Source organism: Budorcas taxicolor, chromosome 9, assembly GCF_023091745.1.
Source record: "Budorcas taxicolor isolate Tak-1 chromosome 9, Takin1.1, whole genome shotgun sequence".
Taxonomy (NCBI): domain Eukaryota; kingdom Metazoa; phylum Chordata; class Mammalia; order Artiodactyla; family Bovidae; genus Budorcas; species Budorcas taxicolor.
Window position 1 is genome coordinate 41,498,741 of NC_068918.1, and position 17,207 is coordinate 41,515,947.

The following is a 17,207-nucleotide window of genomic DNA, read 5'->3' on the forward strand; positions in this document are numbered from 1 at the left end:
GAAAAAAATTTTGCACTTAATCATGTAACCTCAATAGGTGCAACTCTATTTAAATATGCATTTTAACGATCCATGGAAGCCAGTTTCAGCGGGAAAATAGCAATCAAGGGACAGGTGGACATCACAAAAGCGTCTAGAGTTCTGAGACTCAATCCTTGTCAACATGCAGCTGGAGTTTGGTTGGGTCCCTGGAAAAGATCTATCTGAGTGCCAACTCCCAGCACTTGTGGATATGATCTTACATAGAAATGGGGTCTTTGCAGATATGATCAATTTGAGATGACGTTTTACTGGATTAGGGTGGGCCCTAAATACATTGACTGAGGCCTGATAAGGAGAGGAAGATTTACAGAGACACACAGACAGCATGCAGGTGAAGACAGAGGCAGGGACCGGAGTGATGTGTCTGTAAGCCAGGAACACCAGGCATGACCATAAAACTCCAGGGAGGCTGGGAGATCACATGCTCAAACCTCAAAAAGAAACAGCTCTGCCATCACCTTGATTTAAGACTTCCAGCTTCTAGAACTGAGAGACAAATTTCTGTCCTTTTAAGCCATCCAGTGTGTGGTAATTTGTTACAGGCAGTTCTAGGAAACCAATACAGCAACCAACACAGGCACTTTTTATGTGTTAATTTTTTATTGATTCATGTATTTATTTTTGGCTGTGCTGGGTCTTTGTTGCTGCACACGGGCTTTCTTTAGTTGCAGAGAGTGGGGGCTACTCTCTAGGTGCGGTGCGCAGGCTTCTCACTGTGGTGGCTTCTCATTGAGGACCATGGGCTCTAGACGCACAGGGCTCAGTAGTTGAGGCTAGCAGGCTTAGTTGCTTCAAAGTATGTGCGATTTCCCTGCACCAGGGATCGAACCCAGGTCAACATTTTTCTAGTTGAAACTTTTAACAGAGCATTTGGAATCCCTAACTGAAATGTTTCCATCTCCTGCTAAGGGCCAGGTATCGTGCTGGTGCTTTTTACATACATTATGGCAAGTCAGCCTGGCAGATTCCTTTTTCCCATACCACCACTTGTCAAATAGAGAAGTCATTTCTGCATCACATAGACACAGCCTGAGAGGGATAGAGCCAGAGGCCTGACAAGGCCAAGAATCCAGCAGCAAGAAATTTCCAGAGGAATGCAACAGTAAAATTAATACCATGATTATTTATTTGCTATTTCTCACACCAGCACTGGCTCCACTCACAGACAGAAACCATCAGCCCATCTCAAGGTAAAGTGATGTTTAATCATGGTGGGCTGATAGATTAACCTGGGCTCCACCTGTCTAAAAGGAGGGCAGGACCTGAAGCTCACCATACGACTACAAGACTTCGGCCTGTGTCAAATAAACAAAGACTATTTTGCACCTACAGCTGTTTCTGCTCCTTAATGTTGGTTATAGTAAGGGACATTCTGAGGTTTCAGACTCTATTGTTTCTCTCAGAATTAAGTCCTCAAGATGAACAAAAGGCTGGGACTAGTGTGCTGTGTTCAGAAGCCCTGTGGTCCCAGAGCTCTTTCTCTGCCACCCTGTCCACACCCACCCAATCCGGGTTGCCTTCTTCCAGAGCCTCCCCGGTAGCTCAGCTGGTAAAGAATCCGCCTGCAATGCAGGAGGATTCAATTCCTGGGTCGGGAAGATCCCCTGGAGAAGGGATAGGTTATCCACTCCCAGTGTTCTTGGGCTTCTCTGGCGGCTCAGACGGTAAAGAATCTGCCTGTAATGTGGGAGAGCTGAGTTTGATCCCTGGGTCGGGAAGATCCCCTGGAGGAGGGCATGCCAACCCACTCCATTATTCTTGCCTGTATGGACAGAGGAGCCTGGAGGGCTACAGTCCATGCGGTCACAAAGAGTTGGACATGACTGAGCAACCAAGCACAGCAGACAGCACAGGACACCAGAGTTCTGCCAGCAAGGACACCTGGTGTCTACGCAGAAACGGAGTGGCGCACGCAAGAGCGCCCCCTGGTGGAGAATAGGGAAGCAACAGCTGATTTGACAACAGGTCCTCCTGGGGCTTCCCTGGTGGCTCAGAAGATAAAGAGATCTGCAGGAGACCTGGGTTCAGTCCTTGGGTAGAGAAGATTCCCCTGGAGAAGGGAATGGCAGCCCACTCCAGTAATCTTGACTGGAGAATCCCGTGGACAGAGGAGCCTGGCAGGCTACAGTGCATGCTGTCACAAGAGTAAGAAAGACTGAGCACGTAAGCATGGAGAAGCCATCTGGAGCCTCAGTTACCACTGGGTTCAGATCTCACCTCTGCCACTTACCATGTGAGTCACCTTAGGCAAGCCACCTAATTGACTCAGCTAGTAACTTGTGCCTTAGTTTCCTCTTCTGCAACATGAAGATGGTACTGGCATTGTATTTATGGGGATGCACAGATTCAGTGGGTTAAAATAAGTAAAACACCCAGAACAGCGCCTGCTACAGAACAAATGCCACTTATGGCCTCTTGTTGTTAATAACACTAAATATAATAACAATAAGCACGCTCACTAGTTCTGTACTCAGTAGCATTGGCTGCTGAGAAGGGCTGGCGAGGGAAGAGTCGTTGTCTGTGAATAATGAAAAGCATAACTTCACACCTCTGGATGTGAAAGGACCCAGAGATCCTTAACTTTTGCTCCAAGCACTGTTATTCTGGGCCCTGAAAAATCAGAGAATCATAAACCGTGAAAGTCAGTTCTAGCATTGTGACTGTAACAGTCATGTCCTCTCTCTCATTTTATAGGTATACTCTGTATTTGATGATAACAAGTTTCTTTTTCCCTTGGCCCTTGATTTTGATGTGCTATATTTTAATTTTATGCTATACTTGGGACATACATCAACAGAATAAGGATGCCAGATGGTAAGTGAATGCCTCATTTGTTAAAAGAACAATTCAGAAATCTAAGATATCTACAAAAGAAACAAGCAACAGTCACTTGAAACATGCCAAGCTCAGACATACGGGCATTAATGTCTATATAAGGCATTTTCAGAAAATAAGTCATGTTCTGAAGCAGAAAATAAGTCATATTCTGAAGACTTATTTTCAGTCATGAAAATAAGTCATGTTCTGAGATTTGAGGATCTCTCAGTGATAAATATTGAAATTAATGATGCAATGGTTTCATAAAAATGTATGTTTGTCATCAGCACTGTTATTTAAATGTTTTATTTTGTACATTTTACAGACTTGTGTACATATGTAAAGATCCTAGATATTGTGTATAATTTATAGCCTTTTCACTTTTGTGACTTTTTAGTGTAGAGAAGCAGGATTTCATTAATATTTGAATACTTAGAATAAAGTCAATTAGGACTAAATAAAGCTGAAAACTTACCTAAAGATAATAAACTTAAGAAGGATTTTTAATTATTTGTTGTTGTCTGCCATTTAGTAACTAAGTTGTGTCTGGCTCTTTTGTGACCCCATGGACTATAGCCCACCAGGCTCCTTCTGTCCATGAAATTTTCCAGGCAAGAATACTGGAGTAGGTTGCCATTTCCTTCGCCAGGGGATCTTCCCAACCCAGGCATCAAACCCACATCTCCTGCATTGGCAGGTGGATTCTTTACCACTGAACCACTGGGGAAGCCCACCTTTAAATAAACTTATCTCTAAAGCTACATGAATAAATCTAAATTATTTCCACTGAAATTGTATATATCAAGTTGTTCAAATGAGTCAGTGATTGTATGTTAGGTTAAAGATCATTATTAAAATTTGTCTTTAGAATATATCATTGTATTTCTTTTGAAAAGACAAGTTGCTGGGTTTCCCCCTACACGATACATAACATGGTGAAGATTTTTTTAAAAAAAGAATATGTGAACAATTTTACCACCATTAGTCAAAATTTGTGGCAGAACCTGGAACCAGAGGTTTAGGTGGTCTATTGGCCCATGACAGTTTTATTGACTTCTTTAAATTCTTTGGATATATTATTTTATAAGTAGACTATTTACAATGGGAACAGGGAGCAGCCACAGTTACAGGAAAAAAAAATAGTTTCTAAATGTATTATGGGGAGCTAAGTTGGTGAAAAGGTTGAAATGGAAGCATATGGAATATTATGACATTGACAGCTGGAGAGGATACTCAAGCTCTTTTAAAACAGTTCTCCAAATCAGATCACTTTGCTCCTAACACTTTTCTCAGAAATGTTAAGAGCATCTTATGAAACAAAGTTCATACTGTCCAGTTATCCTTCAGATGCAATAAGTTAGAGGAATAATGGTGCCTACTCTGATGAGCTGCAGAAGAATCACTATCTTAGAATGACTTTCAGCTACCATGCTTTTATTTTATAACATTCTCCAGGCTTATTCATCTGTTTCAGTCATGTCCCAGAGAAATCTCTATGAAATGTCTAAATATGACAGAACAGGACAAAATTAGGAAATTTTAAGTATTTTTAAATTTTAGAATAAATTTAAATTTACAGAAAAGTTGCAAAAATAGTACAGAGAGTTTCCATATATTCCTCACCCAGTTTCCCCTTTAACATCTTACCATGATGCATTTGTCAAAACAAAGAAAATGGCATTGGTATGTTGCTGCTGCTGCTAAGTCGCTTCAGTCGTGTCCAATTCTGTGCGACCCCATAGATGGCAGCCCACCAGGCTCCCCCATCCCTGGGATTCTCCAGGCAAGAACACTGGAGTGGGTTGCCATTTCCTTCTCCAGTGCATGAAAGTGAAAAGTGAAAGTAAAGTTGCTCAGTCGTATTCGACTCAGCAACCCCATGGACTGCAGCCTACCAGGCTCCCCCATCCATGGGATTTTCCAGGCAAGAGTACTGGAGTGGGGTGTCATTGCCTTCTCCCTTGGTATGTTACTATTAACTAAACTCTACTCTATATTGAACTGCACCAGTTTTACCATTAAAGTCCTCTTTCTGCTCCAAGACTCAATCCAGGAGATCACACTGCATTTAGCTGTCTCCTCTGGTCTTCCCTTGTTTTTCATAACCTTGATTATCTTAAGTAAGCACTTGAGTAGGTATCCTGCAGAATGTCCCCCAATCTGGGTTTGACTGATAGTGTATCACGATTAGACTTTAGTTATGTATTTTAGGAGAAGTCTCCTCACAACATGTCAGGGGGTATGTGATAACTACACGACAGCTCTATTGATGTTAATCTTGATCACCTGGTAAGGTAGTATTTGCCAGGCTTCTCTGATACCAAATTAGTATTTATCTCTTCCTCTATTCTATTATTTGAAAATGAGTCATTAAGTATAGTCTACCCTCAAAGGGAAAAGAAGGAGGGTGAGAATTAACCTTGGACTCCTGGAAAGGGGAATATCTATATATATTATTTGGAATTTTTGTGTAAAGAAGATTTGTCTCTTCTCCCACATATTATTCAATTATTTATATCAACGTAGATTCATACATCTTTATTTGATACTTTGGATTATAATTAAGTCCTATGTTATTTATTTTGTTTCTCAAAATTCTCCAGCTTTGGAAAATCAGGGAAATTTCTAATGGGACGAAAAAAGGGTATTTTTATAGCACTCTGAATAAGTAGGAAGAAAAACGAGGTTTGCATTTCACTGCAGAGCTGTTATGGACTGTCCAACGAGTTCTGGGAAATCATTGCCCATAATTTCTATGGTTATGTTCTGTCTTTCCAAACCTTTCCTCTACAGCTACAATCCCAGTGTTCCAAGGCAGAGAGTGATGAAGCTGACCACGATGGTGCTGGCGGCGATCTTTATGCTGAGTGCTGCCCCCTATCACGTGATGCAACTGGCGAACTTACAGGTGGAGCAGCCCTCACTGGCTTTCTATCTGAGATATCGCCTCTCCATTTGTCTCAGCTATGCCAGCAGTAGCATCAGCCCTTTTCTCTACATCCTGCTGAGTGGAAATTTCCAGAAATGCCTGTCTCAGTTGCAAAGGAGAGTGACTGAGAGGGAAATCAACAATATGGAAAACATCTTGAAACAGAGTTTTGAGGAGAGTACATGGATCATAAAAGTCTAGACAGTACCATTTTTTTAGATTCTGTAATATGTGTTAATATACAAACTTGTTTTTCTCTTTCTGACTTACTTCACTCTGTATAACAGACTCCAGCTTCATCCACCTCACTAGAACTGACTCAAACACATCCTTTTTATGACTGAGTAATATTCCATTGTATCTGTGTACCACAACTGCTTTATCCATTCATCTGCTGATGAACATCTCGTTTGCTTCTATGTCCTAGCTATTGTTAATAGTGCTGCTACGAACACTGGCGTACATGTGTCTTTTTCAGTTACGGTTTTCTTAGGGTATATGCCCAGTAGTGAGATTGCTGGGTCATATGGTAGTTTTATTCCTAGTGTTTTAGGGTACTGTTGAACCTGTTTGCACAGCAGGAGAAGAGACACAGATGTAAAGAACAGATTTTGGATACAGCCGGGGAAGGAGAGGGTAGGACGAACCGAGAGAGCAGCACTGACATATGTGTACTGCTGTGTGTAAAACAGCTAGCTAGTGGGAAGCTGCTGTACGGGTGCAGGGAGCTCAGCCTGGTGTCTGTGACAACCTAGGGGGGTGGGATGGGGGTGCGGGTTGGGGGCGAGGTTCAGGAGGGAAGGGACATAAGCGTACTTGTGGCTGATTCATGTTGTTGTATGGCAGAAGCCAACACCATATTGTAAAGCAATTATTCTCCAATTAAAATTTTAAAAAAAAATAGAAAAAAAAAGTCTAGACAGGCTTGCCTGTGTCATTGGTATTATTAGAAAGAGCAGGTTAAACAGTGTGCTTGTGGTCCATGATTCTTGTGTCCCTGCGACTCAGAAACAGTGCTGTAACCACTCAAATGCAGTAAGTTTAATATAACCCTAGTGGCACATAAAATAAATGTCTGTGTAGACATTAGGAAGTGTGATAGTCAAAGAGACCAGAGTTCCATGCCTGTGAACGTTATTTCCAGTATCTTGTAAACTTGTCACTGATGGATATGGCCATCCCTGATCATCAAGTGAAAACTCACCAAGGAAATTGACCTTGCCGTGTACACTATGGCCTCACTGCACCAGTGCCCTTGAGGTTTCTAAGAGGGGAGCACCTTACAATGAGACCTGAAATTTGGCCATTTTTAAAATCTATAAAAATGTCAATTTCATGTGGTCTAATCTAATGCCTTCAATAATCAACCGTATCTGTTAGCATGACCATAAGCATGTAATGAACACATATACCAAGTAAGATTGCATCTGTGCTAAGTCACTTCAATTGTATCCAACTCTTTGCGACCCTATGAACTATAGCCTGCCAAGCTCCTCTGTCCATGGGATCCTCCAGGCAAGAATACTGGGGCAGGTTGCAACCCCTTCCTCTAGGGAATCTTCCCGACTCAGGGATCAAACCCACATCTCTTGTATCTCCTGCATTGACAGGAAGGGTCTTTACCGCTAGCGCCACCTGGGAAACCCTGATGTGTAAGATTACATGTGACACACCTGTGAGGTTAAGTATTACCTCAGTTTACTCAGGCTCAGAAAGGTTAAGCAGTGGTTGTAACACTGCACAGCACATAAGAGCTAGACTGACATCCGAGTCTGCCTGTTTCTTCTTACTGCACCCCTTGGCAACGTGTACCCATCGTCTTGAAAAGAGCCGATAATTGGGTTTGATTGTTATTAGGTTTTTTGCATTTTCCTACACCCCTACAGGAAAAGAACTAAGTCTGAAAGAAATCAGTCCATATTCTTAAAGAAATAAGTTTATGCATATTATTTTGTATTTAGCTTTGTTCTCTTATCTACAAGTGATAGAGACCAGCATCTGCATTATATTTGGGCTTCCCCAGTGGCTCAGACAGTAAAGAATCTTCCTGCAATGCAGGAGACCCCAGTTCGATTCCTAGGTCAGGAAAATCCCCTGGAGAAAGAAATGGCAGCCCACTCCAGTATTCTTGCCTGGAAAGTTCCATGGAGACAGGAGCCTGGCAGGCTACAGTCCATGGGATTGCAAAGAGTCGGACACAACTGAGTAACTTTCACTTTCACTTTTCAAGATATTAAGCCCACTCAGGCACATTCTCTTTAGGTTAGAGTGAATATTTGGTCAAGACTGCAGAAAGCAATGAGCTTTTAATCTCATAGATGTTCATTATGTCTGTATTTTCCTTTTTTGATTTGTATAAAATATGCCCTTTGATACAGGAAGAAAAAATGCTTTTAAAGCCAACACTCTCAACAAAGGTAAATATTTTATTTTATTTGGGGCTGAATCTGTAAGCCCACCTCCTTTGTCTAAATACTTAAAACTGCTTGCTTCATGGCCATTTAAAACTGATGCTAATTTTTAATAATAATCAGCCCTTTATATAAAAGAGTCATGGAAACCAGATTTTTAACAATCTGATCTCCACTTTTATATCTCAGTTATCAAGACAGATGACTTTTAACCCAATGTACTTGGTTCTAGATCTTTTAGAGACCATTCTGGAACAAGGTAATATCCAAATGCATATCTGGATGAAAGGCTGTATAAACAGTGTGAGAACTACAAATGGAGACAGGTCATATCTGAGCTATTTCAGTTCTGTAACTGAGATCTAGAGAGCCACACACAAAGGCTGGGTGTTCTTTTATAGTTTCCATCAAAAGCTGTGCTGTGGCTACAATTCCTGGAACTTTCATTCTCGATTCTCTAAGCAATCAGGGTTCAGTGAATAACCCTGACATCTGAAGACCCAACACAATGGGTCTTATAAATAAACAGGGTCTGCATAAACAGAAGTTATTATTTGATAACTGAAAAGCAATGGAAGAGTTTACCTCTGTTGTCTTTTTAATTTGGAAAATATATGATTCTAAAAATGTAAATGGCTTTAAACCAACACACATTTTTCTAATAACATTACCAACATGCCTCACATAAGTCCAGTATATAAAGTGGTCACTGAATTATTTTAATTTAAATTTATTATGATTATATTTAAAAAGTTAGCACTTAATCAAAGTATAAAGGAAAAAGCGTGACTATTAAATTTATTTTTCTGCATTTACATAGCTTTTCTATGCATAAACATATACATGCAGATTGGCAGAGATCGTCTGACAGAGATGTTTCTGTGTATTTTGTATTTGTGTTCATGATATGTTTACATGTTTCCTTTCAAGAGAAATCAATGATCAGTTTCATTTATTTAATTAATATTTAGGTATTTGTCATTATTTAAACTGATACCTTGTAGAAGGAAATGGCAACCCACTTCAGTACTCTTGCCTGGAAAATCCCATGGATGGAGGAGCCTGGTAGGCTGCAGTCCATGGGGTCGCTAAGAGTTGGACACATCTGATCGACTTCGCTTTCACTTCACTTTCATGCACTGGAGAAGGAAATGGCAACCCACTTCAGTGTTTTTGCCTGGAGAATCCCAGGGATGGCAGAGCCTGGTGGGCTGCCGTCTATGGGGTCACACAGAGTCGGACACGACTGAAGTGACTTAGAAAAAAAAGGTAAAAAAAAAAACTCATAATTGTATCCCTCCTCCATACTTATTCAATTTTAGGTGAAACATTTAAATTTTGATTAATACAAATCAATTTGTGAATAAAAATTGCTTGTATATTAATTTATTTGTAGTTTGTCACTTCTATTCTTAATATTTTCTTATGTAAAAATATTTCATATTTTCTTAACATAGTTTCTCCTGAACAAAAAATGAAGAATTAGTAAAGATTTAATAATTAGTAAAATATGTTATCAGTTCTGTTCAGTTCAGCCACTCAGTCGTGTCCGACTCTTTGCAAGCCCGTGAATCGCAGCACGCCAGGCCTCCCTGTCCATCACCAAATCCCGGAGTTCACTCAAACTCACATCCATCGAGTCAGTGATGCCATCCAGCCATCTCATCCTCTGTCGTCCCCTTCTCCTCCTGCCCTCAATTCCTCCCAGCATCAGAGTCTTTTCCAGTGAGTCAACTCTTCGCATGAGGTGGCCAAAGTATTGGAGTTTCAGCTTTAGCATCATTCCTTCCAATGAATACCCAGGACTGATCTCGTTTAGAATGGACTGTTTGGGTCTCCTTGCAGTACAAGAGACTCTTAAGAGTCTACTCCAGCACCACAGTTCAAAAGCATCAGGTTTTTTCTGCTGATTCTCAGCTTTTTTCACAGTCCAACTCTCACATCCATACATGACCACTGGAAAAACCACAGCCTTGACTAGACAGACTTTTGTTGGCAAAGTAATGTCTCTGCTTTTGAATATGCTATCTAGGTTGGTCATAACTTTCCTTCCAAGGAGTAAGCATCTTTTAATTTCATGGCTGCAATCACCATCCGCAGTGATTTGGGAGCCCCAAAAAATAAAGTCTGTCACTGTTTCCACTGTTTCCCCATCTATTTCCCACGAAGTGATGGGACCAGATGCCATGATCTTAGTTTTCTGAATGTTGAGCTTTAAGTCAACTTTTCCACTCTCCTCTTTCACTTTCATCAAGAGGCTCTTTAGTTCTCCTTCACTTTCTGCCATAAGGGTGGTGTCATCTGCATATCTGAGGCTATTAATATTTCTCCCGGCAATCTTGATTCCAGCTTGTGCTTCTTCCAGCCAAGCATTTCTCATGATGTACCCTGGAGAAGGAAATGGCAACCCACTCCAGTATTCTTGCCTGGAAAATCACATGGACTGAGGAGCCTGGTAGGCTACAGTCCATGGGGTCACAAAAAGTCAGACACGACTAAGCGACTTCACTTTCACTTTCACTTTCACTCTGCATAGAAGTTAAATAAGCAGGGTGACAATATACAGCCTTGACATACTCCTTTTCCTATTTGGAACCAGTCTGTTGGTCCATGTCCAGTTCTAACTGTTGCTTCCTGACCTGCATATAGGTTTCTCAAGAGGAAGGTCAGGGGGTCTGGTATGCCCATCTCTTGAAGAATTTTCCACAGTTTATTGTAATCCACACAGTCAAAGGCTTTGGCATAGTCAATAAAGCAGAAATAGACATTTTTCTGGAACTCTCTTGCTTTCTCCATGATCCAGCGGGTGTTGGCAATTTGATCTCTGGTTCCTCTGCCTTTTCTAAATCCAGCTTGAACATCTGGAAGTTCACGGTTCACGTGTTGCTGAAGCCTGGCTTGGAGAATTTTGAACATTACTAGCGTGTGAGATGAGTGCAATTGTGCAGTAGTTTGAGCATTCCTTGGCATTGCCTTTCCTTGGGATTAGAATGAAAACTGACCTTTTCCAGTCCTGTGGCCACTGATGAGTTGTCCAAATTTGCTGGCATATTGAGTGCAGCACTTTCACAGCATCATCTTTCCGGATTGAAATAGCTCAACTGGAATTCCATCACCTCCACTAGCTTTGTTCGTAGTGATGCTTTCTAAGGCCCACTTGACTTCACATTCCAGGATGTCTGGCTCTAGGTGAGTGATCACACCATCAGGATTATCCGGGTCGTGAAGCTTTTTTTGTACAGTTCTGTGTATTCTTGCCACCTCTTGTTAATCTCTTCTGCTTCTGTTAGGTCCATACCATTTCTGTCCTTTATTGAGCCCATCTTTGCATGAAATGTTCCCTTGGTATCTCTAATTTTCTTGAAAAGATCTCTAATCTTTCCCATTCTGTTTTTTTTCCCTCTATTTCCTCGCATTGATCGTTGAGGAAGAATTTCTTATCTCTCCTGGCTATTGTTTGGAACTCTGCATTCAGATGCTTATATCTTTCCTTTTCTCCTTTGCTTTTTGCTTCTCTTCTTTTCACAGCTATTTGTAAGGCCTCCTCAGGCAGCCATTTTGCGTTTTTGCATTTCTTTTCCATGGGGATGGTCTTGATCCCTATCTCCTGTACAGTGTGATGAATCTCCGTCCATAATTTATCAGGCACTCTGTCTATCAGATCTAGTCCCTTAAATCTATTTCTCACTTCCACTGTATAATCATAAGGGATTTGATTTAGGTCATACCTGAATGGTCTAGTGGTTTTCCCTACTTTCTTCCATTTAAATCTGAATTTGGCAATAAGGAGTTCATGTACTGAGCCACAGTCAGCTCCCGGTCTTGTTTTTGCTGACTGTATAGAATATGGCTAATTGTCTGAAGGCACTCATCACACCAGATTCTCAGAAACCTAGGCACTTGCATTACATTTGCCATCCCAGGAATTACTGTATATTAATCCTACCTCTTAAAAGTATGATATCACAGTGATCATGGAACCTTGGACCTGAAAGATATTTTAGAGACTATCAAATGAGCCTCAGTTAGATCAAATTATTTTTAACACAGTCCAGTGCACTCTGGAGAAGGCAGTGGCACCCCACTCCAGTACTCTTGCCAGGAAAATCCCAAGGACAGAGGAGCCTGGTAGGCTGCAGTCCATGGGGTCGCAGAGTTGGACTTCACTTTCACTTTTCACTTTCATGCACTGGAGAAGGAAATGCAACCCACTCCAGTGTTCTTGCCTGGAGAATCCCAGGGACGGGGGAGCCTGTTGGGCTGCCATCTATGGGGCTGCACAGAATCGGACACTACTGAAGCGACTTAGCAGCAGTAGCAGCAACAGTGGAAATCCCACGGACGGAGATACCTGGAACGGAGTCCATGGGGTCACTAACAGTCGGACACGACTGAGTGACTTCACTTTCCCTTTTCCTTTCAAGCATTGGAGAAGGAAATGGCAACCAGCTCCGGTGTTCTTGCCTGGAGAATCCCAGAGACGGAGGAGCCTGTTGAGCTGCCATCTATAGGGTCACACAGAGCCGGACACGACTGAATTTGGCGCAGCAGCAGCAGCAGCAGCAGCAGCAGCAGTGTGTGCCCAGAGGCCTGTACCTAATGTGAGCAGAGAGAAATCAGCCCTGAGATTTGCATAGAACTAGTAAGAAAAAATCCACACCAAATGGGCTTAACAAATTGCTGAGACTTCAGTGAGCGAATTAAGACTGGATTGAATTATGTTTTAGAAGTTGTACACTTTTTTTAAAATATCCAAGTCTTCCTGATTGCTTTGGACTTCTTGTCAGGAAGGCAAAGATTAATTTTCCATTTACTTCAAAGAGCTCAATGGAATAAGCCCAGAGCAAAATATAAAATTTAACAGTATTTTCTTTTAATATTCCATTTTTTGTTGACACCTCTCTATGCCAAGAATTTGGTTCCTTCTATAGGTAGCCTCCTCCCTCACCTAAGGTTAAGCCTACAGCTATAACTCCTTTCTGACTTCACCCACAAGGGATAGTAGCAAATTGTTTCATTTGCCCTTTCAGCTATTAGCTCATACACAGCTATAGTCCATGCAAAACACTAGGCTAAACTGGTATTTTGATTTTTGGTGTTTGCAAATTTATCATTTAATATGCATTTACAGAGGGGCTTCCCTAGAAGCTCAGTGGTTTAGAATCCTCCTGCCAACACAGGAGAGGCAGGTTCAATCCCTGGGTCAGGAAGATCCCTGAAGAAGGAAATAGCAACCCCCTCCAGTATTCTTGCCTGGGAAATCTCACGCATAAAGGAACTTAGTTGGCTACAGTCCATGGGGTTGCAATAGACTTAACAACTAAACAACAACAACATTTACAGAACAATTTACACCCATGTTAGGCTCCAATGAAATGAAAAAATTTGTAATGGCTTAATGGCACCCAACTCCAGTACTCTTGCCTGGAAAATCCCATGGGCGGAGGAGCCTGGAAGGCTGCAGTCCATGAGGTTGCTAAGAGTCGGACACAACTGAGCAACTTCACTTTCACTTTTCACTTTCATGCACTGGAGAAGGAAATGGCAACCCACTCCAGTGTTCTTGCCTGGAGAGTCCCAGGGATGGGGGAGCCTGGTGGGCTGCCATCTATGGGGTCGCACAGAGTCGGACACGACTGAAGTGACTTAGCTGCAGCAGCAGCAGCAGCAAGACATCACCCAGTCTCAAGGACTGGATATCCAGAGTCTCCTGTTTCCTGCAGATCAACTCTACCTTCCTGGGTGAACCAGAAAACAATCTACAGCGATTTCTCAACTCTAAATTATAGTGGAAGGGCATGCCTGGTGGCTCAGTGGTGAACAGTCCCCCTGCCAATACAGGAGACACTGGCTCTATTCCTAGTTTGGGACAATCCCACGTGCGGTGGAGCAACTAAGCCTGTGTGCTACTCTTGAGCCTGTGCTCCAGAGACTGGGAACCGCAACTACTGAATCCACACACCACAACTACTGAAACCCATGTGTACCACACCTAGAGAGTAACCTCCACTCACATTGCAGCTAGAGAAAAGCCCACACAGCAGTGAAGTCCTAGCACAGCCAAGAATAAATTTAAAAATTCAATGGATTTGTAAAATGTGCCATTGATGTGCCTTTGGGAAACTAAAATACAACAATAAATGTTCACATTACTAGTATACTGCACTCCATCAGAAACACTAACATGGGAAAATGCACATCACAAAGTTGAGGGAAAAAAAACAAGATTGACAATCAACATTTGACACCTTTTCTTCTAAGATTACATGTGCTCATCTCTGTTACTCAATGAAAGAATTGTCCATCAAGTGATTTCCTCGCTGCTAATAAATACTCAATCCAAAAACATAAATAAATCATATAAAAGGATCAAAATTGATTTAAACACCTCATAAAATGTTTTACTTTTTTTAGGCACAAGTTTGAGGGAAAAAATGTAAATAATTTTGAAATAAATTATATTTCTATAGCAACAAAGCCACAAGCACTTGCTACCTTAACAACTGAAAATCTTAACACTACATCCTGAAAATAAAGCTTTGAGTTTCTTGAGGATGAAAAGCTATCCTGGGTTTCATCACACTATTATAAGGAATGCAGTTCTGGGATACAGCTTTAAAGGTATACTCTTCTATCAAAATCCTATTTAAAAGTGTAAAGTCACCCCCTAATCGAAAGCAAAAAACAGTTCTAAAGTACTGCCTGATTTCCACTGAGAATGCATTTGTTTCTGTAGCATCTTAAATACAGTGGGGTGCTTTCCTTAACTTACAAAACTGAATACATTTGCTATCTCCCTGAAAAACCTCAAAGCAAATATCTATCTTTTGCTAACAAATTTAATTAATACTGAGCACTTCGTTTTTTTGGATATGTACTCAGAAGTGGGACTGATAGATCATGTGGCAATTCTATTTTTTCTTTATAACAATTTTATTTTTTGTATTTCTTTTTTAAATTTTGTTTATTTTTTAACTGGTGGAAAATTGCTTTACAATTTTGTGTTGGTTTCTGCCATACAACGTGAATCAGCCATAATTATATATAAATATCCCTTCCCTCCCGAGCCTCCCTCCTCTCTCCATCCCACCCCTCTAGGTCATCACAGAGCAACAGCTTGGCTCCTTGTGTAAGTCAGCAACTTCCCATTTTCTGTTTTACACATGATCATGTATATATGCCAATGCTACTTTTTCAATTCATTGTGCCCACAAGTCCACTCTCTACTACATTAATCAGTACCATTTTTCTAGATTCCACATATATGTATTAATACATGATACTTGTTTTTCTTTTTCTGACTTCTTTCACTCTGTATTAAGAGGCACCAGGTTCATCCATCTCACTTTGAGGAATCACCATACTGCTGTCCATAATGGCTGGACCAATTAACATTCCCACCAACAGTGTATAAGGGTTCCCTTTTCGCCACATTCTTGCCAACATTTATCATTTATCATTTTGGTAATGGCCATTTTAACAGGTGTGAAGTGGTATCTCATTGTCATTTGGATTTGGATTTCCCTGGTGACTAATGATGTTGAGCAATTTATCCTCTATCTGTTAATTATTTGTATGTCTTCTTTGCAGAAATGTCTATTCAGGTCCATTGTTCATTTTTTAATCAGGTTGTTTTGAGTTATTTGAATTCCTTATGTATCTTGGACATTAACCCTCCCATTAGATGCATGGTTTGAAAATGTTCTCTCTCATTTAATAGGTTGTTTCTTCACTCTATTGATTGGGTTTGTTGGTTTGTGTTTTTTTTTTTTTGGTGGTGGTGGTTTTTTGTTTGTTTTTATTTTGTTTGCTTTGCAGAAGCATTTTTATTTAATCAGTCATCAATTGCCTGTGCTTTTGATGTCATATCCATGAAACCAATGCCAAGACCAATGTCAAGATAATTTTCCCGCATGTTTTCTTCTTCTAGTTTTACAGCTTCAGGTCTTAGATTTAAATATATAATCCATTTTGAGTTGATACTTGTATATGGTGTGAGATAAGAGCCCAGTTTCATTTTCCTGCATGTAGGTATCCAGCTTTTCCAATACTATTTATTGAAGAGGTTGTCCTTTCCCCACTGTGTATTCTCAGCACCTTGTCAAATATCAATTGACAATAAATACATAGATCTATTTCTGGGTTCTCTATTCTGTTTCATTGGTACAAGTATCATATTGTTTTGACTATTATAGCCTTTAATATATTTTGAAATCAGTAGTTATGATGCCACCAGCTTTGTTCTTATTTAAGAGTGCCTTAGCTATGGGGGATCTTTGGTATTTCCATATGAATTTCAGTGTTGTTTTTTCCATTTCTGTAAAGAATGTCATTGGGATTTTGGTAGGAATTGCACTGAATGTATAGATCACTTTGGGTGATATGGATATTTTAACAATATTACTGTTTCCAATTCATGAACCCAGGATATGTTTCTACTGGTGTTTCATTTAATATCTTTCATCAATGTTTTTAATTTACAGTATACAAGCCTTTCACCTCCTTGGTTAAGTTTATTCCTATTTTTTTCTTTCAGTTGGTATTATAAATGAGATTGTTTTCTTAATTTCTTCAGATAGTTTGTTGTTAGTGCATTGAAATTTCATTTTTGTGTATTGATTTTGTATGTTCCTGAGACTTTACTGAATTCATTTATTAGTTCTAATAGTTTTTTGTTGAGTCTAGGATTTTCTACATATATGATCATGTCATCTGCAAACAGAAAAAAATTTACTTCTTCCTTTCCAAGTTGGTGTCTTTTATTCCTTTTTCTTGCCTAATTAGACTTTTAGTACCAAGTCAAACAGAAGTGGCCAGAGCGGACATCCTTGTACTGAATCTTAGAGGAAAAGTTTTCCAAAGTCTAGGCCTCAAAAGGCCTTGAAACTTCCACATTTGCCCTCTTGGAATCCTGCACCAAGACACTGTGTACGAGAGCCAGTCTAGCCTAGTGGAGGATGAGAGGCTACCCAGAACAGAACTGAGATAACCCAGCTGGTAGCTAACAC

The 17,207-nt window shown here is 40.5% G+C and overlaps 1 protein-coding gene across 1 annotated transcript in view; it reads left to right on the forward strand.

Annotated features, from left to right (window-relative positions):
* The window catches only part of MCHR2 (melanin concentrating hormone receptor 2), a 34,413-nt gene extending 28,424 nt beyond the window's left edge, over nt 1–5,989 (forward strand). The window contains 2 exon segments of the mRNA XM_052645608.1: nt 2,737–2,856; nt 5,653–5,989. Of these exon segments, the coding sequence (XP_052501568.1) occupies nt 2,737–2,856; nt 5,653–5,989 (457 nt within the window).
* Nucleotides 5,990–17,207: the final 11,218 nt, after the last annotated feature.